The 25,707-nt window shown below is 36.8% G+C and overlaps 1 protein-coding gene across 16 annotated transcripts in view; it reads left to right on the plus strand.

Annotated features, from left to right (window-relative positions):
- The window catches only part of CLOCK (clock circadian regulator), a 117,021-nt gene that overhangs the window by 65,841 nt on the left and 25,473 nt on the right, over positions 1-25,707 (plus strand). For 15 of the 16 annotated variants that reach the window (XR_010111977.1, XM_063603818.1, XM_055111544.2 and 12 more), the window contains 9 exons: positions 287-435; positions 3,196-3,287; positions 8,448-8,537; positions 15,455-15,575; positions 19,992-20,105; positions 20,243-20,361; positions 22,954-23,036; positions 23,249-23,355; positions 25,429-25,576. Coding sequence is in view for 15 of the 16 variants with exons in the window: in XM_063603818.1 (XP_063459888.1) it covers positions 287-435; positions 3,196-3,287; positions 8,448-8,537; positions 15,455-15,575; positions 19,992-20,105; positions 20,243-20,361; positions 22,954-23,036; positions 23,249-23,355; positions 25,429-25,576 (1,023 nt within the window). In the remaining variant the exon portion in view is untranslated. Of the gene's footprint in view, positions 1-286; positions 436-3,195; positions 3,288-8,447; positions 8,538-15,454; positions 15,576-19,991; positions 20,106-20,242; positions 20,362-22,953; positions 23,037-23,248; positions 23,356-25,428; positions 25,577-25,707 lie in introns of those variants that run through there. The other variant, XM_034958803.3, reaches the window with a different exon arrangement.

Genomic DNA, 25,707 nt, shown 5'->3' on the forward strand with positions numbered 1-25,707 from the left:
AGTATTAGATTAAATAAAACTTGTGATTTGAATGCAGTTTTTCTTATTGGCATTTTCATAAAAACATGTTTGTCAAATGTATGACTTGTAAAATTTTCTTTAGTAATAAACTGAGCTGAAAAATTATTGCCCAAATTAACTGTATATTGTTGGTAACCTGGGAGATACTTGTTACCATCTATGTTGATAGAAGTACGTGCTGTGTCATGTCTAAATTAACATTATATTAAACTACTTGTGTAATTAAATGGATTGTTTAAAAAATGCATATTTTTCATTTCATCAGAGTATCTAGAAACAAATCTGAAAAGAAACGTAGAGATCAATTTAATGTTCTCATTAAAGAACTGGGATCCATGCTTCCTGGTAATGCTAGAAAGATGGACAAATCTACTGTTCTGCAGAAAAGCATTGATTTTTTACGAAAACATAAAGGTAAATTTTTAACTCTGTAAAATGGAACAGACTCAAAGCATTAGTTAGAATCTTGGCAGAGATGCTTAAGATTGGATGCTTCCTTGGCTTTTTTAAGAGAGAGAAATCAATTGCATTTTAAAAGGTTTCCTAATATGTTCATTCTTTCATTCAACAAACATTTATTCCGTGCCTACTACATGCTAAATCCTCATGATGCAGGGTAACAGTCCTGGATTTGAAGTTAAGTCAAGCCAGGGCAGACAAACATGTAAGCACATAATTACAAATGTGAGTAGTGCTTGTAAACTGTTTGCAGCAAAAACACAGGAAAGAGTATGTCAGGGAGACTTTTAAAATAGTTGATTTTTCAACTGAGTCTTTTAGATTAAGGAAGACAGCATGTCACACAAAGGGAATATGTGCAAAAGCAGAGAGGCAGGGAGACTTCATTGTCACTGAAGCATGTTTGTGTTGGAAAATTATGGGTGTATTTGAAAGAAAGGAAAAAGCTAGATAGTATAAAGTTCTTATGTGTCATTTTAAAAGGTTTCAATGTATATCTAGTAAATCAACACTATAAAATAAAGTATTTGTTAATAGAAGAAAATCATCTTGACAAATGAGTCATGGAAAGAAAATTTAAAGAATATTAAGTATTTTGGTAACAGATAATAGATTTAAAAAAAACCTGTAAAAGGAAATTTCCTTTTTCAAATGCAAATGAAACTGCAAAACTCAGGACAGTTAGTAATTAGTGCCTCTGTTTTACTTCTGCCTAGCTCAGTTGGTAATGCCTTACAGGACTGGTTTATGCTCCACCACTCGTTGAAAGTGTTTTTGTTAATTTCACTAATGACATTACCTTCCTATCCCTCAATAAAGCAATAGCTTTTTCTTATACCGCATCTTCTTCTGCATCTGTACAGCACTGGAAATTTTTATCCCTCCTCCCTTGACTTCCCTTATATTGTACTTTCTCCTCCCCTTTTCTAACTGAAACTAACTTCTTTCCTCTCTTTCTAACCTCTAAATGTGACATTCCTAAGTCTTATCCTTGTTCTCTTGCTTTCTGTACACTCTTTCTCTTGCTTATCTCATTCCATAGCTTCAGCTATTGTGTCTCTATTAGACTACCAGATTTCTATTTTTAGATGCAAACATTTTAGCCATGTATTTCCAGATAACTTCTAGATCTTTCTTTTGCATGTCCTCAAACTCAGTGCATCTAAAATTGAATTTATTTTCATTTTGTCAAGTTACCTCTTTCTCTTAACTTGCCTTTTTTCATTTTTATACCACCATCCTTTTAGTCACCTAAGACTTAAACCTGAAAAAATTTTAGGATTTTTTTTCAGCTTCCTTAGCACCATATCACAGTTGCCAAATTCTGTTGATTCTTTTGTAAATGTGTCAATATTTATTGCCACCACTATTATTACATTTTACCTCTACAGATAGTATCTCACTAACCTCAGTGCCTATTGTTAAATGGCACACTCATTGAAACCAGTCCAAAGATACTAGGAGTTCAATAAATGGTTGTTGAATGAAATGAAATGCATATATTTCCCCCTGACAATAGAGGATGAATTGTGGCATTAGGTAATTTTTTTTTTCAAAATCAGATACATAATTCTCACAAAAATAGTATTTCTATTAAGGTAAAAGGATTTTATATATGTATCATCCTAAAATAGGCCTATGTTTAATGAAACTTGATTGGATTTGTTTGTGGATTTAAATCCTTTTCCCAAATGTATATAATTGATGTGAATTTGAAAAACACAACTGTATTCCGCACATTTAGTAGCTCTACTTCTTAGTTACTCTTCATATTCCACTACAGGCATTTCTAATATGCTAACTTTTGATGAGGGACAGTATGCTGTATTTCTCTATCTGATGATAAAATCAGAATTTAGTTTATACTTCTTACTACAAATTAGAGTATATTTTGTAGAATATAGTCTATGACATAGATTTTTATTCTGCCTGCTTGTTTTAATATGTCTACATTAAAAAATAGAAAAACATTTGTTACTAGGTTTCATCATTTATGAATAGCTTTTTCATAACTAAATCTATTAGAAGTATGTAGTGAAATAAAATGGTAATAATTGTGACAAACATATGTCCCACAGCAGGGATCTCCAAATTTTTCACCAGCTCTCTACTGTTGTACAAGGAGGACACTAAGAAAAATCACTGTGGGAATATTACTATAGTAAAGTTTTTGCATAAAATATTAATTTAGTCTCTTTGATTAATTAAGATAGAGCACTTAAGGTTGGGAAGAAGCTTTTTGCCCAGCAGTAGGCAGGCCTAAGGCATTCTTTGTTGAAAGCAAACCTAGTGACCTCTTTGGCCTTTTTCAGCTAATTTCCCTAGTGCTGCTCTAGACATTGCTATTTGAATGGCAAGGGAAGGAAAAGGAAAAGAAGAATTTCTTCTTCAAAATTCTTGGAGCAAAAATCTTCTTTGGTCATTGTGTCAAATAGGAAGCAATCTCAGGCCCACCAGCAACATAACTATCAGAGCACCAAGAGAAAAACCGAAGAGACTGGTATTACCAAGAGACCAAATCCAAGGAGATAACTTGCCATGTTATCTCAAATATTTCATCATACCAAAACCTGGACCTCTTGATATCTACCCAATAAATGTTAATGCCTATGGTTGTCATCTTTAATTAGAATGGGAAGAGACAAGACAACTTGTAGGGCTTTTGTACTCCTCCGGTGGTTGGAGTATGCCACTAATATGTCAATCTGTTTACAGAAATCACTGCACAGTCAGATGCTAGTGAAATTCGACAGGACTGGAAACCTACATTCCTTAGTAATGAAGAGTTTACACAATTAATGTTAGAGGTATGTCCAGATTTAATTTTTGAAAGTTTTATTTTCCTCAAAAAAGAAATCACAGGGTGACTTAATATCCAGGTGTACCTTGGCGATATTGCGAGTTGAGTTCCAGACCACTGCAATAAAGCTAATATTTCAATAAAATGAGTCACATGAATTGTTTTGTTTCCCTGTAGTCTATTAGGTGTGTAATAACATTATATAAAAAATACTGATCATACCTAAATTTAAAAATACTTTATTGCTAAAAAATGCTAACAATCATCTGAGCCTTCAGCAAGTCTTAATCTTTTTGCTGGTGGAAGGTATTGCCTCAGTGTCAGTGGCTACTAACTGATTAGGGTGGTGGTTGCTGAAGGTTGGGGTGGCTACGGCAATTTCTTAAAATGAGTCAGCAATGAAGTTTGCCACATCGATTCACTCTTCCTTTCAAGATTTCTCTGTAACATGCAGTGCTGTTTGATAGCATTTTACCCAGAGTAGAACTTCTTTCAAAATTACAGTCAGTACTCTCAAACCCTGCTGCTGCTCTATCAACTAAATTTATGTAATATTCTGTATCCTTTGCTGTCATGTCAACAGTATTCACATCTTCTTCAGGAGTGGAGTCGATCTCAAGAAATCACTTTGTTTACTCATCAGTGGAGCAACTCCTCATCAGTTCGGGTTTATTAGCAGATTGCAGCAATCAGTCACATCTTCAGACTCCACTTTTAATTCTAATTCTCTTGCCGTTTCTACCACATCTGCAGTTACTTCCTTCACTGACACCTTGAACCCCTCAAAGTTATCCACAAGGGTTAGAATCAACTTCTTCTTAACTCTTGGTAATGTTGATATTTTGACCTTCTCCCATGAATCAGAAATCTTCTCATGCCATCTAGAAGGGTGAATTCTTTCCAGAAGGTTTTCAGTTGACTTTGCCCAGATCCATCACACGAGTCACTATCTATGGGAGCTGTAGCCTTATGAAGTGTATTTCTTAAATAAGACTTGAAAGTCAAAATTATTCCTTGACCCATGGGCTGCAGAATGGATATTGTGTTAGCAGGCATGAAAACAACATTAATCTCCTTGTACATCTCCATCAGCACTCTTGGGCTACCAAGTACATTGTCAGCGAGCAATAGTATTTTGAAAGAAATCTATTTTTCTGACCAGTAGGTCTCAACAGTGGGCTTTAAATATTCAGTAAGCCATGTTGTCAACAGATGTGCTGTCATCAGATGTCCTGTCATCCAGGGTTTGTTGCTCTATTTATAGGGCATACTTCTTAAGGGCTTTGGGACTTTCAGAATGGCAAATGAACATTGGCTTCAACTTAAAAGTCACCAGCTGCATTTGCCCCTGACAAGAGAGTTAGCTTGTCTTTTGAAGCTTTGAAGCCAGCTTTGGCTTCTCTTTTCTAACGATGAAAGTTCTAGATGGCATCTTCTCCCAATAGAAGGCTGTTTCATCTGCACTGAAACTCTGGTATCTAGTGTAGCGACCTTCATCAGTGATCTTACCCAGGTCTCCCGGATCACTTGCTCTAGCTTCTACATCAGCACTTGCTGCTTCACCTTGCACTTTTATGTTATGGAGATGGCCTCTTTCCTTATACCTCATGAACCTACCTCTGTTCTCTTCGAACTTTTCTTCTGTAGTTTCCTTAACTCTCTCTGCCTTCACAGAATTGAAGAGCATTAAGGCCTCTGGATTAGGCTTTGGCTTAAGGGGATGTTGTGGCTGGTTTGATCTTCTGTACAGACCACTCAAACTTTCTCCATATCAGGAATAAGGCTGTTTTCACTTTCTTATCATACATGTGTTCACTAAAACTTTTCTTTTTCATTCACAACTTTGCTACTTGTTTGGTTGCAAGAGGTCTAGCTTTTGGCCTGTCTCAGTTTTCGACATGCCTTCCTCACTAAGCTTAATCACATCTAGCTTTTGATTTAAAGTCAGAGATGAGGGACTCTTCCTTTCACTTGAATACTTAAAGGCCATTGTAGAGTTATTAATTGGCCTAATTTCAGTATTGTTGTATGTCTCAGGGAATGGGGAGCTCCAAGGAGAGGGAGAGGGATGGGGGAATGGCCAGTGAGTTGGTGGAGCAGTCAGAGCACACACAACATTTAAATTTGCCACCTTATGTGGGCGAATCACCATTACAGATATAATAATAATGGAAAAAGTTTGAAATATCGCAAGAATTACCAAAATGTGACACAAGAGACACAAAGTGAACACATACTATTAAAAAAAATGATGCTGATAGACTTGCTTGACCCAGGGTTGCTACAAACCTTCACTTTTTGAAAAAACAAAAAGCAAAACAAAACCCAGTAACTGAAGTTCAATAAAGCGAAGCACAATAAAACAAGGTATGCCTGTATAAATAGATTATGGCCACGTCTCAAGTCTGAAGCAAGGTAGAGTATTTTGCAAATTGAGTTATTTTTCTGTTTGTATTTTAGATGGGACAATTAATTGTGTGATTAATTCTTTATGTATTCAGCAGAAATGTTACCATACGAAAATTTGTTAGAGTATAAATATATTATAAACATTTAAACCTGTACTTTAAATCAGAAAAATAAGTGAATAATTTTTATATATTAACTCACTGAATCCTTACAATACTCTTATGAAGTAAACACTAGTATCTGTGTGTCATAATAGCTGGTATTATGAAGTAGACAATAGTATCTGTTTCTTGCTTTCAGATGGGGAAATTGAGGAACACTTGTCTTCTTCTTTTTTTTTTTTTTGGAGACGGAGTCTTGCTTAGTCGCCCAGGCTGGAGTGCAGTGGCACAGTCTGCCCACTGCAACCTCTGCCTCCCAGATTCAAGTGATTCTTCCGCTTTAGCCTCCCAAGTAACTGGGATTACAGGCATGTGTCACCACGCTGAGCTAATTTTTTTTATTTTTAGTAGAGACGAGCTTTCACCATGTTGGTCAGGCTGGTCTCAAACTCAGCCTCAGGTGATCCACCAACCTTGGCCTCCCAAAGTGCTGGGATTACAGGTGTGAGCCTGGCGAACAGTTGTCTACTTTTGACCCTATTATGAAATAATAATACTGGCATTATTGTACTAAAGGGTTTAAAAAAATAATTCATGAGTTTGCTCGAATGACAAGATTTCTACTTCTATATTAGCGGAGACTGGGTTTGTTTGAGCCATTCTAGAAGATAGGCATCTACTCAAAATAAGTTCTTTGTGATATCCAGATCTCTTTCCCAAAAGAAGGGGACAAGGGGGAGGGTACCATTTTCTATATATTCGTCAATTATATAGAGTTAGGAAAGGTTACTCTAACTCCCAGCTCTATAAATTATATACTGCAAGTATTTTTACTTGTGCTACACTAGTGCTGCAGATACAAGGATTAATAAGATATACATGGTTCCTATCAGAGGTCACTATCCTTTTCGAGAGCCATTTAAGTAAACAAGAAATTAGAATTTAGTGTATTGACCATTTTAATAGAAGAATCCCTTTTATAGTATATTTTGTGCTGTGTATCTTCTACTTCTTCTCCACTGGATCTTCCTTTCCCTTAGACTACAAATATACTTGCTCTTTTTTCAAATGCCTTCTCTTGATAGTTCACCCCCTTAGAACTATTTGCCTTTTTCTTCCCTTCTAAAGTTCATGAATGAGTGACTTGTAATAGCCTTCTGATTTTGTACTCATTTTTAAACTCATTGTAGTCCGACTTGCCTTCCTGTTAACATAACTTTTTGAAAATCACCAAAATTCATTTCTCATTTTCTTATTCTTTATCTCATTTTATACCAAACCATTCCTCTCCTCTTCACTTTGTCATTCTCTCTTCCATTGATTCCTTGACGACAGTGTATTCTGTCTTCTCTGTCATTTTCTTTTTTGTAATTTCAATTTTTATTACTATTTTGAGACAGGGTCTCACTCTGTTGCTCAGGCTGGAGTGCAGTGACATGATCGTGGCTCATTGCAGCCTCAACTTCCTGGGCTCAAGTGATCTCGCCTCAGCCTCCCAAGCAGCTGGGACCATAGGCATGTGCCACCACACCTGGCTAATTTTTTAATTTTTTTTCAGAGACAAGGTTTCGCCATGTTGCTCAGGCTGGTCTCAAACTCCTGGGTTCAAGTGATCTTCCCGCCTTGGCTTCCCAAATTGCTACCATCACAGGCGTAAGCCACTGCACGCAGGCTTCTCTGTCATTTTCTCTGGCCTTTTTCTCTTCCTCATCCCTTATATGTAGATAATTCTTCCAGGATTTGTCTTTTGTAGATCTCATTTCTTCAGCTGTCACTTCTGTGCCTAGGATTCTCAAATGAAAATACATTGTAGTGTATAAAATACAAAATTGCATTTTTATTAAGTCTTGTACTCCCTGCTCTGACTTCTCTTCTGAAATCGAACTTCACATTTCTCAATGCTTGCTCGAAGTACTTTTCTTTATTCCTAATACTACTGATTTCATTCAGATTCCCATTAACTTCCTTAATTAGTCCAAAAGCCACTATGATTTTCCTAACTGAATTTTCTTTTCCCTCTAAATCCATTTTACACCCTGCTTCCACACTACTCTTATTGAAGCACAGCCCCCTGCCCTAAAATCTTCTGTTGGCTTACCATTGTATACGGAATAAAATTCTTATGTCTTAACCTTATATTCAAAGCCTTTTATGATATGAACTCAGCCTAATTTTTCACCTTAATTTCCTGCTACTCCCTTTTACTTTATTCTTCATATATCTCCTTAAACTTCAGATGTACACCTCTGTGTTAACATATCCATGATAATAACAAAGTGTTCCTTCGTGTGCCTACAAAACATTGTTGATGTCTTGTATGCTTTGGAGACATTAGCATCTTCAAATAAGCCATAATACTGTATATACATGATTGGATCATGTAATATACCTAGTGATGAAGGTAGAACATTGTCTCTATCTTTTAGAGACCAGTTGTCCAATAGATGGCCAGAGAGAGACTTTTTTTCTCCAGAAGCATTTAAAAATGAACAAAGATACATACCAAGGTATTGTAAAGGGGGAAAGCTAGTATTATATTTTGACAGAACTTTGGATATTTCCATATTAAATCCTTTGTCATTTATCTCAGATTTTTATTTCTGTCCTGCAAAATACTTTTTTCTTTTCATTTAACATATCATTATGTTTAATTTCAGGCTCTTGATGGTTTTTTTTTAGCAATCATGACAGATGGAAGCATAATATATGTGTCTGAGAGTGTAACTTCATTACTTGAACATTTACCAGTAAGTATAAAGATCCTACAATCTACTTCGTATTAAAATGCCTATTTTAAATATTCTAAAGCACTGGGAAGTGGACTTTGAGAGCAGTGTACAACAGTCAGTAAAGGGGTAGGAATCAGAGCTCTAAGTATGTCTTAGTTTCAGCATGTGTTTTCTCAGCTCAGTCATAACTAATCTGTAGTAACTTAATATTCAACTATAGTTATGCATCACTAAATAACGGGAATATGTTCTGAGGCACTTTTGTCACTGTGTGAACATCATAGAGTATACTTATAAAAACCTTGATGTGTAACCTACTACGCACTTAGGCTATATGGTATATATAGCCTGTTGCTCTTAGACTACAATCTGTACAGCATGCCGCTGTACTGAATACTACTATAGGCAGTTGTAACACAGTATTTGTATGTTTAAAAATACCTAAACATAGAAAAGGTACAATAAAAAATACAGTCTCAAAGGTAAAAAATGGTATACCTGTATAGGGCACTCACCATGAATGAAACTTGCAGGACTGGAAGTTGCTTTGGGTGAGTCAGTGAGTGAGTGATAAGTGAATGTGAAGGACTAAGACAGTACTGTACACCTTTATAGACTTTATAAACACTGTACACTTAGGCTACTTTATATAAAAATGTTTTCTTCAATAATAAATTAGCCTTAGCTTATTATAACTTTTTTACTGTGTAAACTTAAAATTTTTTTTTAACTTTTTTACTCTTGTAGTAACACTTAGCTTAATACTTTGGGAAGCCAAGGCTGGCAGATTGCTTGAGCTCAGGCGTTTGAGACCAGCCTGGGCAACATGGTGAAACCCTGTCTTTAAAAAACATAAAAATTAGCCAAGTGTCGTGGTATGCACCTGTGGTCCCAGTTAATCCGGAGGCTCTAGTAGGAGGATTGCATTGAGCCTAGGAGGCCAAGGCTACAGTGGGCCGTGATGGTGCCACTGCACTCTAGCCTGGGTGACAGAGCAAGACCCTGCCTCAGAAACACAAATATATCATACAGCTGTACAAAAATATTTCCTTTCTTTATGTCTTTATTTCAAAAGCTTTTTTCTATTTAAAAAACTTTTTTTAACTTTTTAAACATTTGTAAAACTAAGACACAAACATACACACATTAGCCTAGGCCTACGCGGGGTCAGGATCATCAACATCACTGTCCTCCACCTCCACATCTTGTCCCATTGGAGGGTCTTCAGGAGAAACAATAGGCATGGAGTCATCTCCTGTAATAACAGTGCCCTTTTGAAATACCTCCTAAAGGACCAGCCTGAGGCTGTTTTAGAGTTAACTTAAAAATATATATATAAGTCTGGGTGTGGTGGCTAACGCCTGTAATCCCTGCACTTTTGGGAGGCCGAGGCATGCAGATCACCTGAGGTTGAGAGTTTGAGACCAGCCTGACCAACATGGAGAGACCCTGTCTCTACTAAAAATACAAAATTAGCCGGGCGTGGTGGCACATGCCTGTAGAATCGCTTGAACCTGGGAGGCAGAGGTTGCGGTGAGCCGAGATCGAGCCATTGCACTCCAGCCTGGGCAACAAGAGCGAAACTCCATCTCAAAAAAAAAAAAAGTAAATAGAGAATACTCTAAATCATTAAAAGTATAGTAAATACATAAACTAGTAAGATGATTGTTTATTATCATGTACATGTGTACTGTATATAATTTTATGTGCTAAACCTTTATATGATTGGTGGCACAGTAGGTTTGTTTACACAAGCATCACCACAAACACAAGTGCAAAGGATGACTAATGCATTGATCTACGACATTACAACAGATATGACATCACTAGACAGTAGGAATGTTTCAGCTCCACTGTAATCTTAGGGCCACCGGTGGTCATATATGCAGTCCAATGTTGACCAAAACATTGTTATGCAGTGCAAGGTCTTACCACTTTATCTGACCCCTCTTCTTCCTGTCTTCTTTATTCTAATGCTAACTTTTTAGCGTTTCCATTTTAATCAGCCTGTTGAAAATGTTAAATCACTGAGAATGTCTTGAGAATAACTAAATTTCTGCTGAGATACTTGTTGCAATTAGGGCAACTTGTAAATATTTTTCTCAATAGAATTACTTATAAAAAACACTCTAAAAATAGTAGATACAGAACTTTTTATGCTATGTGACTTTGAACTGATAATGTCATATTGGCCATATTTTAATTCATTATCTATATGACCAGAAGGGTAGAGAATTAGAAAAATGTATTTTGTTTCATTAGGATGGTGAATACCTGGTTTATGTGCTTACTTTTTTTCTAATGTGTATTTATTAATATCTGCTCTGTGCCAGACACCATGCTAGGTGCTGTGCCACAGCTGATAGGCTTTTGGGAGGAGTTTTCAGTTTTTAATATGTAATGATGTTATTGAAGATGGAGCTCATGGTATAAATATTCTAAAGTTACTTATAAACTACTCTTATAATGCCTCTCTCTGGGTGCAGTGGCTCACACCTTTAATGCTAATGCTTTCAGAGGCTGTGGTGGGAGGATTGCTTGAGGCCAGGAATTCAAGACCAGCCTGGGCAGCACAGTGAAGCATCCTGTCTCTACAAAAAAATTTAAAAAATAGCTTATCTCTATAACAGGGTAAAGTAATTCTGCTTGTAAGTGTCTCTTTCAAGAGATACTGAAAAGTGGTATTTCTCTCCCTCTGATTACTCTGATACTTCATACCTTATAAAGAGAATGAATGGATTTTAGCACTTAAAAGTCCAGGCTCTCAAGGGGGCATTTTTTAAAGTTGAAAGCCATGCAGTACATAATTTGCTAATTTCTTTGGTTCATACAGAAAATAACTTTGACTTTACTGCTCTTCTGGGGCTTTATTTTCTAGTAAGCTCAAATAGTAGGATAAGCCCAACATTTAAAAACATGTTTGAGAGTAAAACATGAGATTATTAGTAACGCATAAGTAAACTAGCATAGGCAGAAAAAAGGACAGACTGATTAACTGAGTTTTCTGGACAACTTAAAAAAATTTGTTTTCATAGCAAGAAAACCCAGGGAAAGAATCCCATTATAGGATTAAGATAATGTTTAAGTAATTTAAAATAAGTATAATTGTATGCTTTTAAACCATATATAACTGTATTAGGTTTTGTCATGTTTACAGAAACTATATAATCTAGTCATAGAGCATCATTTGCAATGTGTTCACACTTTCTCAAAGCCTGCTTCTTGGCACTTGCTTGAATTCCATTCAAAATTCGATGCCCTTCATCTCTGTTCTACTGTTACCTTGTATGTACTACTGTCATGATATAGAGAATTATAATTTTCTGTTTATTTGGATAGTTACGGTAGTTGTAGCTTCTTAAAGGCAGGAACTTTATCTCTGCATCCAGAGGAGCTAGCTAGTTTCTTGGAGCGTCACTCAGTGATTATTTGTTGAATGTATGAAAATGAGTGTGCTACTTGATTTGGCTGTTTTAAAAAAATCCCTTTCTAATCTTTAGTGAGTTTAATTGCCCTTTGAAATAGACAACATGTGATAGATCTCATTGGAATTGAAGTGTTTGATTAACACTTCCCTCAATAAAAACCCTGTCACCTTCCCATTTTCTTCTGGACATTTTAAAAAATATTTTTAATTTTAGAACCATTTTTAGATGTACAGAAGAATGGACAAGGTAGTACAGAGAATTCCCATGTGCCCTATACCCAGTTTCCTCTGTTATTAACATCTTCTAGATTTTAAAAAATTGTTTGTGCCATCCAATCACTAAATGGTAACGTTGACCTAATGTAGAAAAAAACAAAGGCTACTGATTTATGTCATATAAGTAAATCAGCAGAACTTATATTTCCTTTTCATGAAACAAGTAAGGGAGATACAAAGATCCAAGTAGTTACCATTTTCTTTTCTTACGTTTGATTGTGTTTGAGAACTGAGTGTATGTATGGTCACATAAAGTATGGTCAGCCTCATTTAGAGATTTTAAGTGTAGTGGTTAATGGAAAGTTTGACACCTATTAAAGTGGCAGGAGAGGCAGAATTGTTGGGGCAGGCATTGCTTGTGATCATACTACTCTTGTTACAGGCATTCATTTTCTTTTCTCTATGAATATGAAACATCCTATGAAGTTATAGATGAAAAAACAAGGATAAGATAGGTCACATCATAATTTACCAAATAGTAGTAGAAGAAATTGTTAGTAACAAATAATAGTAGAAAACTATAATCATTCTCAAAAATGAAAATTTTAGTTCCTATTAATATTTCAAGTTGGTGGCATGTTTTTCTATTAAGACGATGTATTAGTCTGTTGTCACACTGCTATAAAGGACTCCCCAAGACTGGGTAGTTTATAAAGGAAAGAGGTTTAATTGACTCACAGTTTGGCATGGCTGGGGAGGCCTCAGGAAACTTACAGTCATGGCGGAAGGGGAAGCAAACATGTCCCTCTTCACATGGCGGCAGGAAGCAGAAGTGCTGAGCCAAAAGGGGAAAAGCCCCTTACAAAACCATCAGAACTTGGGAAAACTCACTCACTATCACGAGAACATCAGCATGGAGGTAACTTCCCCCATGATTCAATCACCTCCCACTCAGCCCCTCCCATGACACATGGGGATTATGGGAACAACAAGATGAGATTTGGGTGGGGACACAGCCAAACCATATCAGATTTTTTTTGCATCAATATCATATACTCTATTTTGATTCTTTATTTTGTCAGTAGAAGGCAACTTTCTAGCATTTGTGTTATTCAGGCCTGACTATTTATTTATTGTTATTATTTTTTGAGACAGAGTCTTATTCTGTCACCCAGGCTTGAGTGTAGTGGTAGGATATCAGCTCACTGCAGCCTCTGCCTCCTGGATTCAAGCGATTCTCCTGCCTCAGCCTCCTGAGTAGCTGTGATTATAGGTGCACACCACCATGCCCAGCTAATTTTTGTGTTTTTCGTAGAGACAAGGTTTCTCCATGTTAGCCAGGCTGGTCTTGAACTGATGACCTCAGACAGTCCGCCTGCCTCAGCCTCCCAAAGTGCTGGGATTACAGGCATGACCACTGCACCCAGCCATGCCTGAATTTTTAGTTCACTCCTTTAGTTGTAGAGGCTTTTCAGACTTCCAGAAAAATCCTTTATTGAAATACAGGTATATTTTTGGTGTGGTTATCCCTTAAGCCATTATCAAATACCGCCTTAGTCTAAAATCATTTATTTTACTAATAACTGTTAAACACAAGGCACGGTGTTAATGTGCCCTGATTGGAAGTGAGAAAGATAAAGGTGTAAGAGATAGGCCCCTTTTATTCAGCTATAGGGCAACAGGACATAGACATTAAAATATAGTCATCCTTTGGTATCCATGGGGGAATTGGTTGGTTCCAGGACCTGCTGCAGATACCAAAATCCATGGATCATCAAGCCGCATAGATAAAATGGTGTTGTATTTACATGTAACTTACACACATCTTCCCATTTACATACATTAAATCATTTCTAGATTATTTATAATAACTAATACAATGTAAATATGTGTTATACTATAGTGTTTAGGGAACGATTAGAAAAATGCACGTATTCAGTACAGACACAACCATCTGTTTTTTGTTTGTTTTTCCTGAATAGTTTTGATCCATGGTTGGCTGAATTCTGCTAAATGGGAAATGAATAATACAAGTAATAAATAATAAAAGAATTTTATTTTTAATGTGGATTATGGTGTTAAGGGAATGCTTTCTTGAAAGAAGTAATTTGAACTGGTCTTTGAAAGGGGAAAGATACAGATATGTAGAGAGGGGGGAAGGTCATCTCACTTCATGGAGTGGGCTTGGAGGGCTGGAGAAAAGACAGAAGAAATGATGGGAATGTGTGGCCTATATGAAGAATAGTATTAGGTTGGTGCAAAAGTGATTGCGGTTTTTGTTATTAAAAGTATGGCACCAACCTAATACAACACCCCTTTCTCCCCTCTCGCCATTCTTACTGCCTCTATTTGTTGTTGTATATTTTTTGTTTTTAAGCAGTGGAGCTCTTCAAACAAAATCTTCACAGATGCATAAAATAAAAACAAAAAGTATAACTGCTTTAGTTTAATGCAGGGGCAGGACCCTGGGCCCTGCTTCTCAGCTCCTTTTTACTTCCCCACCCTCTAGTCCTACCTTTACAGGCCTTGAGATACTGTCTCAGCATCCCTAGGATTCCACAGAGCAGTTTGAAACGCAGGAAACCAGGTAGAATGCGTAGTGGCAAATGTAAAGTCATGGAAGTTTTGTTATCAGTGGTACTTAAGTATAGGAACTATCTTATTCATCTTTGATTCCACAGCCGTGGCACATTGTAGCCAACCTGATGTTTGTCAAATTGCTATTGATTAATCACGATTAAAGCTGTGTATTAACAAGAATTCTAATGCTTAACATATTAGTTGTCCTTTTGAGGGGGGATAACTAAACACAAGGCTTTTGTACAGTGGGATGCAGGATAAATGCCAGGAAAAGATGAAATAAAGGACACATTGGACAATTGAAATCACACCAAAACAAAATCTCCTCTTTATTTAGCTTGTGCGTAGTCCTTTATAATAGGATATACCACCATTGTTTACCATAGGTTTGAGTATATGGTAAGGCTATGACTTGTCGCCAGAGATTTTTCTTATTAACTCTCTTGGTCCCGTTGTATTTTGAAATGTTCAGAACATTTTGGTGAAACACAGCTTTGCAAATAATTTATCAGGCTTTCAAGGTCATATTGGTCATGGATTGGATGACGTTAGTATCATCTCAATCTTATTTTTTGAGATTTGGTCTATAACTTGACATTTGTTGGTTTTCACAGATAATTGAAAGTTAACTGCTGTGTTTAATAGCGATTATGTACTTTTAAAGCAATTGTCTCTTGAATCATTATTTTACTTTTAACAATTTTCTTTTCAGTCTGATCTTGTGGATCAAAGTATATTTAATTTTATCCCAGAAGGGGAACATTCAGAGGTTTATAAAATACTCTCTACTCATCTGCTGGAAAGTGATTCATTAACCCCAGAATATTTAAAATGTAAGTAGTAGCTGTTAAGCAAAAAAGTCAAATGTTATATTCAGTAGCACTATCCTTTTGCAAGTTTATGAAAAATACAGACTTCTTTAAATACAGCATTACTCCATATGCCCTATTAGGTCCTTTTTCAATATTAAAATACATATAAAATGAAATTGTGACCATATTAAAAATCTGTAATCTATTTCAGTGTATATTGAAATCCCATCTTATTTGTTATAATAAATCCTGGACTCCCATTATGCCATAAAGCTGTATTTTATGCAAAAGTGAGACCTGGCAATATATTGTTATTAATTTATAAATAAAACTTTACTGTATTTAATAAGGGAAAATTAAACATTCTAATTTTCACCATTGTTACCCAATTGGACACTCAAACTGGAAAAAATTTCTATGTTTCTTTTAAAATTATTAAATATAAAGATAAATTATCTACTTTATTAAACAATTAAACAGTCATTTGTTAGATGTATCTAATTTGCTAGGTACTTGTGCTGTATCATAAAAATATGAACAATAGTGAAAATAGTTCTCACCATCAAGATACACAACATATTATGGTAAAATCAGACATTTCTACTAGGTCCATTGACAAATTTATTTGACCGGCGTACCTCATTTTCTTCATATATTACCCTGTATAAAATCCAGAATTGTTACAGCAGTACATTTCGCCATTAGCTATTAGATACCTTGTTTAATCACCTTTTTCATTATTTTTAAATGTGTCTCATATGCTAATACATTATCTTAAAGATTCTTTGTATTTGAATCCTCAAATTCTATAGCATACTGTCTAAAAATTGAGATACACACACACACACACACACAAATTTGTGTGTATCTATAACTTTGGTAAGAGTGGATGGCCTTTCAGCGAGAGTTGAGAAAAATTAGACTTGGAGAATTCATTTCAAGCCTTGTTTTAAAACCAAGTTTATATGACATTGACCATTAGGCCACTCTAGTCTGGTACTTAGAAAGATTTAGGCTGTATATAATAGATACCTACAATTAGTATTTGAAGCCATGGATGGAATGGATTGCTTGAGGTAAATACATAGAACAAGGAGAGAAAAATTAGAAAGGTGGAAGCCAGCCAGGCCCGGTAGCTCATGCCTGTAATCCCAGCACTTTGGGAGGCTGAGGTGGGCAGACCACTTGAGGCTACGAGTTTGAGACCAGCCTGGCCAACATGGCGAAACCCCATCTCTACCAAAAATTAGCTGAGCATGGTGGTGCATGCCTGTAGTCCCAGCTACTTGGGAGACTAAGGTAGGATAATTGCTTGAACCCCGGAGGCTGAGTTTGCAATGAGTCAGGATCACACCACTGCATTCCAGCCTGGGCGATAGAGCGAGACTCTGTCTCAAAAAAAAGAAAGAAAGGTGGAACCCTTTGGAGATAGCAATAGGAAGACAAAGGAGAAGGTGTTTGCTTTGAAGACCCTACTAAGAATAAAATCGGCTGGAGAACTAAATAAAAGCCTTTGGCAGAAAGAGCTTAGGCTTCTGCTTCCAAGAACAGAAATGAAAATGGCAAGAATACTTAAGAAAAGTCTTAATTAAATGGCTTGCTGATCTCCTAGTTAAACAAGTGATATACAAAAGAGTTCTTGCCCCAGAAAAAAGAAAGTTTCATGCCAAAAGAATAAACACAAGTTAAAACACAGAGAAAATTGCTTAGAAAATTCGGTAGGTCATTTTGGCCATAATGAAGTTGAGGTTGTACAGGTGGTAAAATTTGTGTCTAGAGAAAGAATAAGGACAGAATTATAAAGGGGCTAAGGAATTTGAGTTTTATTTTTTACAGAGTAGAGAGCCAGTGAAGGAGATTTGGGTAGTTTTGTTATCTGCAAAAAAAGGAAAAACAAAATCAGGTAAATAGTGGAAAGTTCATTTGGAGAAGGCTAGGAAGAAGACTTGCAGCGGTGGGTTGCCTACCCCAGGCTTACCTGGCTTCTGCTTCATAAAGAGACCCTGAGTCTGAGAGCTGAATAAGTGCCCTGGATTTCTCATCATAGTGGCTCAACTCAGGCTGTGCTCACCTGACCTGCAGATTTCCTACTATGCAAATCAAGTGATAGCTTTATGGAGTTACTCCTCAGTTTCATTCCTAGGGTTCAGTTAAACACAACCAGAGATCTTATGGATCAGACCATTCTGATGATCAAGCTGGCCATCCTGCCTGGTACAGTAACTATGACTACTTTTCCTGTAACAGCTGTTTTGCCTCATGGAGGTCCAGGTCTTCATTGCAATGAAAGCATCTTTCACCAGCATCTCTGGCCTAGAAAGAGCAGCAGTACCTTGCTTATAAAAGTTGCTGCCACTTTCGTCATCTGGTTTGGGAGATAAAAAAAATCACTCAGAAAATTTTGAAAAGGACCAGACTGGGAGACAAAAAGGAAAACCATATAATCCTAGCAATAAAAGTAAGGATGGGCTGAGCACAGTTGTTCATGCCTATAATCTCAGCACTTTGGGAGGCCAAGGCAGGCAGATCGCTTGAGCCCAGGAGTTCAAGACCAGCATGGGCAACATGGTGAAACACCGTCTATACAATAAAGAGAAACAGAAAAATTGCCTGGGGTGTGGTGGCACATGTCTGTAGTTCCTGCTACTCAAGAGGCTGAGCTGGAGGATCACTTGAGCCCAGGAGGCAGAGGTTGCAGTGAGCTGAGATCATGTCACTGTAGTCCAGGCTGGGTGACAGAGTGAGACTTTGTTTCAAAAAAAAAGGAGAGGAAAGTATATGACTGTTAAGTGTGTAAACTCAATAGGACTTGATGTGGTAGGCTCAGGTGACCAAGTGACTAAGAATCATCAGTGGGGAAGGTTGAAGATAGATAGATTTTGAACTGATTAGGTTAGATGATAAAGCCATCTATGATGATAATAACCGAAGAATATAAGCTTGAAGTAGTGAGCAAAGAAAGGTGTTACTAGTCCTTGAGTGCGGAAATAATACCATGAAAGTAATTACAAGTCTAAGAGTAATAGGCAAGACTGAATCAGAGTGGCAGAATGTGGAGGCATAATGAATACATATTTCGGTTACCTAGATGCAAGGTAATTTGCAACTGCACTAAATTGGCAGGCTTCCTTGGTGAAATAAGTAGCAGGTCTTGATGACAGATTAGGTTTGGGACTTGTGATGGGAAGAGAAGAGACCAAATTGATACGGTTTCTAACTTGGGAAATAAGCATACATAGACGAAGGGAGCTTGAAAGAAAGATAAATTCACTTTCAAGTATTTTGAATTTAAGTTACTGATGGGACAATCAAGTTCGAATGTCCTGAAAGCAAATGATAGGTAACTTTGTCTCACGTAAAATGCTAGAGTTGGAGAGAGAGATTTAGGATCAGAAGAACCTTTGTGAAAACCCCTAGTATGAAAATGGATTAGCAGAAGAGATAGGAATAGTCAGTAAGGTAGGAAGGTAAGTTTATGCTGTGGGAATGACAAAGGATGACTTTTAAGAAGTGGAAATGAAAAATCATTGAAGTTAACAATACAAATGTTAGTAATCTTGAGAAGAATAATTGCTGTAGAGGTGTAAGTCACAGTGTGTGAAGTTAAGGGAAATGAATATATGGAAGATGGAGCCCATAATGAAAAGGAAGGAGATCTATAATACCAAATAATTAGTGAAACTCCTTTATTTCAGATGGAAGACGTGAGCAAATTTAAAAGTAGATAGTAAGGACCCTTGGCCAGGTGCAGTGGCTCTCGCCTATAATCCCACCACTTTGGGAGGTTGAGGCAGGAGGATCGCTTGAGCCTAGAAGCTTGCAACCAGCCTGGGCAACATAGTGAGACCCCATTTCTACAAAAAATTAAAAATTAGCCAGGCATGGTGGCTCACACCTGTAGTCTTGGGTACTTGGGAGGCTGAGGCAGGGGGCTCACTTGAGCCCAGGAGTTCAATGCCACAGTGAGCAGTGATCATGCCACTGCACTCCAGCCTGGGTGACAAATCAAGACCCTGTCTCAAAAAAAAGAAGAAAGTAAGGACCCAAAGGTGTAGATGCTAAAGGAATAAGGAACAGTGATGTGGCCCGGGTCCTAGAGAAAATAGGAAAGACTATATAAATGGTAGATATGGAAGGATTAGCTTTAGAATGTGAAGCAAAACTTTCCTTTGAAAGTGAGTAAAGAATGAAAAGGATGAGTAGATAAAAATAGGGAAACATTAAGTTGTTTGCACCAGAAAATCTATTTTTTCTATTAAAGACAAAGTGAGATCCTCTCCTGAAGGTACTCTACTTTTATGAACTAAATGTCATTGACGACTTCTGTTGGGGAAAATAATGGTTGTAAACTTACACAACTTTTATGATCTTACTTTATGTGGTATATCATTGTTTTATATCACAAATATGTGATTTTTAAAATCTCTTTTATTTCAGCAAAAAATCAGTTAGAATTCTGTTGTCATATGCTGCGAGGAACAATAGACCCAAAGGAGCCATCTACCTATGAATATGTAAAATTTATAGGAAATTTCAAATCTTTAAACAGTGGTGAGTTAAAATGCTTCTCTCACAATGTGTTTTAACTTGTTATTTTTCTATGCTCTTAAAGACATAGATGTTTGAATATCAGTGACAATTAGGTTTTGCTGGCATAACTGATGATACATATTTCCCTATTGTTTTAGTATCCTCTTCAGCACACAATGGTTTTGAAGGAACTATACAACGCACACATAGGCCATCTTATGAAGATAGAGTTTGTTTTGTAGCTACTGTCAGGTTAGCTACACCTCAGTTCATCAAGGTATGTTTTTAATTTTATTTCCCAAAGGGGATTTCAGTTCATATGCTGAGAACTGCCTGAAACTTCCTGCAGACATTGAGGTGGAATGGCTATGAGTCATTAAATATGCATGATAATATTTTTGAAACGACGAGTTATCAAGACACTCATTAAATTGTATAACTAATTTTTTAGTATATATCCTTTGCAGTTAACCAGTGATTATTATATATCAGTATTGCCCTACTTTTGTGGAAGATTTTAGGATCCTTTTGTGTGTTGTTCATTATCTCTATTAAAAGGGAAAGTCCAAAAATCTAGGTTTTTGGAATCTTTATTTTTAGAAGGTCACTTTTAAATTTTTATTTGAAATGTACAAGTGGCTCTTTGCCACATATAACTTACCTTTTCAAATGTAAAATTAGGTATTTTATTTTTATTTCCTGGACCCAACAAACAGATGACAAGTAGGGAAGTGGGAAAGTGAAAGAGTTCAACCACTAGAAACTGACTGGAAAGAGGCAGCCAGGCTAAGATTTAAAATTTCGGCGGGGCCAGGCGAGGTAACTCATGCCTGTAATCCCAGCACTTTGGGAGAGCAAGGCGAGAGGATTGCCTGAGCCCAGTAGTTTGAGACCAGCCTGGGCAACGTGACAAGACCCCATCTCTACAAAAAATACAAAAAATTAGCCAGGCATGGTGTTACACACCTGTGGTCTCAGTTACTCAGGAGGCTGAGGTGGGAGGATCATTTGAGCCCAGGAGGTCGAGGCTGCAGTGAACTGTGTTTGCATTTTATTTTGAGACAGAGTCTGACTCTGTCTCAAATAAATTTGGGGGGACATCATAGTATAGGACAAAGTACTGAATTAATAGAAGATCTTAAGCCAGTCTTGCTTGGTTTGTTTTGATCTTATGAAATAATAGTTGTTAACATTTGAGTGCTTACTACATGCTGTGTATTTTATATGCGTTATCTCATTAATTCTTATGACAACCCTATAAGTTAGATGCCATTACGATCCCTCATTTTACATTATAAGGAAACAGAGGCTTAGGGAAGTTAAGTTACTTGCCCAAAGTCTCAGCTATTAGTGATGAAACTGGGACTTGATTCTGTTAATTAATAATTGTTTTTTTCTCAAAGCCCAAGCTCTCAACTATTACAGAGTGCTGCAGGTCATTCAGGGACACAGAGGCAGGATGGAATACATTGTTTAGTATGACTAGAGTCTAGGGTTAGTGTGTGGAGGGGGAAGAGAGAGTGGGAGGTAAGGCTAGAAAAGTAATCAGAAACCAGAAATAAAATTTGTTTCTTTCTTGTTTATTTCTCCATGCTGAAGAGAGTTTAGCACAAGGAACCACTGAAGGTTTTTTAGCAGGGAAGTCGTATAATATTTGAGTATTGGTAAGGTAATTGTGGCCCTAGAAGAGAAGATGAGTTGAAGGACAGGGAGACTGGTGAACACTGTAGCAAATCAGTGATGGCAGGGGTCTAAACCAATGCACTCAAGATGGATGAGATAGAATTGATTTTTAAAATACTTAGATGAAATGGAAAAGATTTAGTAATGGCCACTTAGATGATGAAAGGTAAAAATGAAAGAGTATGTTTTTTTAACTATCAGATTTCTAGACACTGGCCACTACACATGTATAGAATAATACGGAAAATTGTGTGATTGGGTGTGAGGAGTAAAGCAATTAGTTTATTTTAGGACATATTGAATTTGAGATGTATGAGGACATTCAGATATTTGGAAATATGGAACTGTAATTCAGGAGAGAGGTCTGAATTTTGAATAAGCGTTTATAGGCATGTGTGAATGGAAAATGTGTAGAGTGAGAAGTACCCACCCAAAAGCTTGCATCTAAAGGTTATTTATTACCACATTCTTTAGTACTGGAAAATTAAAATATATTAACTTGTTTAGAAGGGCCTGCATTTTGGCTTATGCCTAGAATCCCAGCACTTTGGGAGGCTGTGGTGGGCAGGTTGCTTGAGCCCAGGAGTTGAAGACCAGCCTAGACAACATAGACCCCCACCTCTACAAATAAAAATACAAAAATTAGCCGAGCGTGGTGGTGCATCCCTATAGTCCCAGCTACTTGGGAAGCTGAGGCAGGAGGATCGCTTGAGCCTAGGATGTTGAGGCTGCAGTGAACTGAGATCACACCACTGTACTTCAGGCTGAGTGACAGAGTGAGACCCTGTGTCAAACAAAGAAATAGGTAAATATATACATACATAGAAACAACTAACTTGTTTAGGAAAAGTTAACTAGTAATGACTATTTATTTATGTATTTATTTAACCTCCACCTCCTGGGTTCAAGTGATTCTCCTGCCTCAGCCTGCCGAATAGCTGGGATTACAGGTGCCCGCCACCGTGCCCTGCTATTTTTTGTATTTTTAGTAGAAATCGGGTTTCACCATGTTGGCCAGGCTGGTCTCAAACTCCTGACCTAAGTGATTTGCCCACCTCAGCCTCCCAAAGTGCTGGGATTACAGGTGTGAGCCACTGCACCTGGCCATGACTTATTTTTATATGTAGCAATATTTAATATTCTTAAGGACACAAAGTATTTATAAATTTTAATTATTTATTTGTAGGAAATGTGCACTGTTGAAGAACCCAATGAAGAGTTTACATCTAGACATAGTTTAGAATGGAAGTTTCTGTTTCTAGATCACAGGTAATTCCATTTTTAAATTCCATGAAAAGGTAATAGTCATGTTATATAATTCTTGAAATTAATGGATCAAGGGCAAACTTTTTTTTAAATTAGGACTTTGAAACCTGTTCCCATTTTTTGAAAAATAAAGCCCCCCCCAAAGTTTATTTCTAGTTGAAATATTTCTTATTATGGAAAAACTTATAATAATGATTGTTTTCTGTGTAATTTAGGGCACCACCCATAATAGGGTATTTGCCATTTGAAGTTCTGGGAACATCAGGCTATGATTACTATCATGTGGATGACCTAGAAAATTTGGCAAAATGTCATGAGCACTGTAAGTAGATTTTAACATTTCTGGTGATAATAACTGTTTTTATAAGCAGAAGTCCTGTCCTGAAATGATAGTTAGTAAGACACAGATTTATAATCATTTTCATATTTTTGAAATATGCTAAAAGATTTTGCTTTATGTATATAACCAGTGTAGTAGGAATCATAGATCAAGTTTAAATTAAACTTGTTCCTATTTTTATAATAAGTAGAATTTTATAATATTGCATCTAATACACCTTGTTCTGAAGCACGTGAGCTCTATATCTGGAGTAAGAGAAGTAGATTCCTTTGAAAATTGTAATACTTCAAACTTTTGGAGTATTGTTTCCTAAATTTTGATTTTGAGGCATGTGAATCTTCAGGAGCTAGGTACATGTCTGGAAAATCTGTCTTAGAAAGCTCATAGTAAGTGCTTGGTGTTATCTGCTTATTATTGTTGTTAGAGCAGGAGCATTATCATCCTTTGTGCCAGGCACTGTTCTAAACACTTTACATCTATTATCTTCATTATTCTCCATCACAGTTCTAAAAGGTAGATACTATTATTATCTTCATGAGTAAGCTGAGAACACAGTAAGGCTAAGTAATTCACCCATAATTTCATAGCTCATTGGTGGCAGAGACAGGATTGGAGCCTAGGCCTACTCTTTTTATCACATGTATTTATTTTAGAAGTTTGTTTTAATGATGAGGTTTGCCTTAATGATATGTTTTATTTGCTTCTCTGATCCTCCTCCCAGATGCTTACCATCTTGAGTGTTCACTAAAGCTTAACTAGATATTTTAGACCTTTTCATGACGTTTTATGCTGCTGTTATAAACCTCACTGTATGAAAATGAAGCAGGTTGTATAATAGCATTAACTCTATGGAAAATTTTCAGAGTAAAGTCATTTCAGCACAAAAGATGTGGGCATTAAGCACCATGATGTTGTCTAAAGAGCTGATACCTCTATTAACTAGCTGGGTAACTTTGGACAGCAAGTTTGTTTGTAGACCTTGATTTCCTCCTTAGAGAGTGAGAGGTGGTGGCGGCGGGGTTGGGGGGTGGGGGGACAGATTGAGAGATTCTTGACTAGCATTTCCTAAGGTTTGTTCCACCCAATGTTGGTCCATAAAAAAAGACTTTATAGTCAAGGAAGATGGGGAAACACTTCATAATCCCTCAGAGAATCTGCACATGCATTAGCATACTCTAGGTTTTGAGAAAACTGAAGACACCTATTTAACAAAAAGTTTCCCAAATTAATTTAACTACAAACCCTTTTTTTTTTTTTGGTGGGGGGGGGATGGAGTCCTGCTTTGTCACCCAGGCTGGAGTGCAGTGGCGTGTCTCAGCTCACTGCAGCCTCCACCTCCCGGGTTCAAGTGATTCTCTTGCCTCAGCCTCGTGAGTAGCTGGGATTACAGGCACGTACCACCATGCCTGGCTAATTTTTGTATTTTCAGTAGAGATGGGGTTTCACTATGTCAGCCAGGGTGGTCTCAAACTCCTGACCTCAAGTGATCCTCCCACCTCTGCTTCCCAAAGTACTGAGATTACAGGCGTGAGCCACCACACCTGGCCCAAAACCCATTTTTTTGTTTAATATCTGTTAAAACGCTTCAGAACTTAAAATCCACAGCACATGTTTTGGCAGTTACTGCACTCAGTTACTTCAGACTCAGTTACTTTGATTTTGGTTAGTTAAGGTTTAAAATTAAATGCTTCAAAGATTCTGTGCCTGCCAGAGTAGTTAGGAGAAAAAACTCAGGGGTGATTATTTATTGTTATTACCCTCTGTATATCTAGGCAGGAGGAAGTCAGCAGTGTGAATTCTTAAGTATTAATTGTGTATGGAAAGATTGTAAGATCAGCAGTGACTAGCTGTGAATTGGGCACTGTAGATCTGATAATTGCTTGGGACCTTAAACTAGCTCTAAAGAATAACATTTTCATATTGACATATATGTTATCAAAAGGCCAGAAAAATAATAGTATGTGTAAACTTAAATGTAAATGATAGCTTTTGGTTAAAAAACAATCTTTATATAATATGAATTAAAGAAAAAATATTTCTCTATTTTCCTTTTAGTAATGCAATATGGGAAAGGCAAATCATGTTATTATAGGTTCCTGACTAAGGGGCAACAGTGGATTTGGCTTCAGACTCATTATTATATCACTTACCATCAGTGGAATTCAAGGCCAGAGTTTATTGTTTGTACTCACACTGTAGTAAGGTAATAATTCTTTTAGAGAATTTCTGAATTATTATAACATCCTATGATGATTTTGGCAATGTAACTTTTATGCGTAAGTTGTTAAAGAACTACAAAGTGCTCTTTTCTCAATTGCTGATAGATCCTTTCAA

The sequence above is a fragment of the Pan paniscus genome, chromosome 3 (assembly GCF_029289425.2).
Source record: "Pan paniscus chromosome 3, NHGRI_mPanPan1-v2.0_pri, whole genome shotgun sequence".
Taxonomy (NCBI): Eukaryota; Metazoa; Chordata; class Mammalia; order Primates; family Hominidae; genus Pan; species Pan paniscus.